The sequence below is a fragment of the Myotis davidii genome, unplaced genomic scaffold (assembly GCF_000327345.1).
Source record: "Myotis davidii unplaced genomic scaffold, ASM32734v1 scaffold449, whole genome shotgun sequence".
NCBI lineage: Eukaryota > Metazoa > Chordata > Mammalia > Chiroptera > Vespertilionidae > Myotis > Myotis davidii.
In genome coordinates this window covers 463831-465549 of record NW_006383007.1, presented here as the reverse complement: position 1 = coordinate 465549, position 1719 = coordinate 463831, and the positions used below count along the sequence as shown (strand labels likewise).

Sequence of the window (1719 nt, the reverse complement as noted above, 5' to 3'; positions counted from 1 at the left end):
GCGCCAGCGTTCCTGTGGGTCTGGGTGATGTCCCTTCCGTCTTTTAGTTTCACTTTTGAAATGGTTGTTCGAGGCGGCAAACTCCGGCGTTAACCTATGCCGCCATCTTGGTTCTCTCATCGATGTTTCTAACTCTCTATCCCTCTCCCTTCCTCTCTGTAAAAAACCAATAAAATATATTTTTTTTAAAAAATATGGCCTAAATTTAAAGTATTATATAGTAATTAGCTCTGCAACTTACAATAGATTACCAACATCAATGTCAAGAGGGAAAAAATCAAATCTGCATGTTCTCACATAACACAAAACTCAAATAGCAGGACATATTTATTCTACATATATATTAGCAATTTTGTTTTCTAACAAAACATACATATTAGAAGAAAGTTGTTGATAGCATATTGAAATAATAAAAAAGAATTCTCCCTTACTTCGATTAAGCTTTGGAAATCTTTTTTTCAGTTTCTTCTTTAATGGATTAAGCTCGGGCATAATTTCTGGAACAGCTACATAAAAGTCTGGCTCAATTTCATCATCCAAAATCTAAAAAATCAAGATAAAAGATAATCTTCTGAAAAGAAAGTATAATGTAGTAATTCCCCTTATAATTTAGAACACACACATTAAACAATGGTTTGTGTTTAAACAAGGATCATATGAACACATTTACCAATTATGAAAACCATTAGAAGCAAAACATTTTCTGATCTTTTCTCTTAAAAATAGTCACATCCATTTAAAATATATATATTTAAAGGGTTTAATTCTTCCATTTAAAAATTTACTTGATTATAAAATGAAGCAACTTTTTAGAATAGTACTGCCTAGGCAACAAATATCTTACCAATGATTCCTTTTGCTTAAATCTTACCAATATATGTCATTCAAAGCTGTGGTTTGGGATTATAGTGAACCCTAAAGACTTGAACCCTGGCAAATTAAGCTGTGACTCTGAAATTTTATCTTCCTGTTACTATTCTTTATTTTTATAAATTCTTTATCCCCTAAATAACATTCTGTATTCCTCTTAACAATAACTTACATTAAGCAAACACTTATCACATGCCAAGCATTCAGTTCAATATTTAACATGGTTTAATTAATCCAGTCTTCACAATAATCCTAAGAGGCAAGTACTAATATTGACTACACATTCCAGATTCAGAAACTGAAGACTTAGGGAGGATGAGTCTGTCCGTGTACTTACAAGGGACAGACCCAGAACTGAAACAAAGGTAGTGTGGATTCAGAACCAGGACTCTCATCACTAGAAATATTAAGCAGAGGCAATTTGAAATGTCAAAGAACGGTATGTGAAATTTCTACTCCAAGACTTTCCAATACTAATTCTAAAACATGTAATAAATAAATGGATGGCAAAGATAACTAAACAATTCATATAACTAATGAACGTGAAAATAACACTGTACCTTCTGAATCAGATTAGTTCCTCCTGCAAATGCAGCTCCATGTTCTTCTGCTATTTTAATCTCTGATGCATTCTACCAAAATACAATAGTTTAAACATCAATTCAGTCTGCTTTCAAGTATTTTGTCAGAAATAATATTACAGCTCAAGATAGAAACTGTGGCTTTTATTTTTAATTGGAAATGCATCAATTTTCAATGAGATGCATCAGAAATATTACTTCCAGAACAAGTTTAGTTCTTAGGTAATTGAAGTATTTCTTGTAACATGAGCAAATAACTAAAAAATGC

The 1719-nt window shown here is 31.6% G+C and overlaps 1 protein-coding gene across 4 annotated transcripts in view; it reads right to left on the bottom strand.

The window, feature by feature from the left end:
* The window catches only part of MRPL1 (mitochondrial ribosomal protein L1), a 58182-nt gene that overhangs the window by 38849 nt on the left and 17614 nt on the right, over positions 1 to 1719 (bottom strand). For all 4 annotated transcript variants that reach the window (XM_006778181.2, XM_006778180.2, XM_015557670.1 and 1 more), the window contains 2 exons: positions 1431 to 1502; positions 432 to 543 (listed from right to left, as the gene is read on the bottom strand). In XM_006778181.2, the coding sequence (XP_006778244.1) occupies positions 432 to 543; positions 1431 to 1502 (184 nt within the window). The remainder of the gene's footprint in view (positions 1 to 431; positions 544 to 1430; positions 1503 to 1719) is intronic.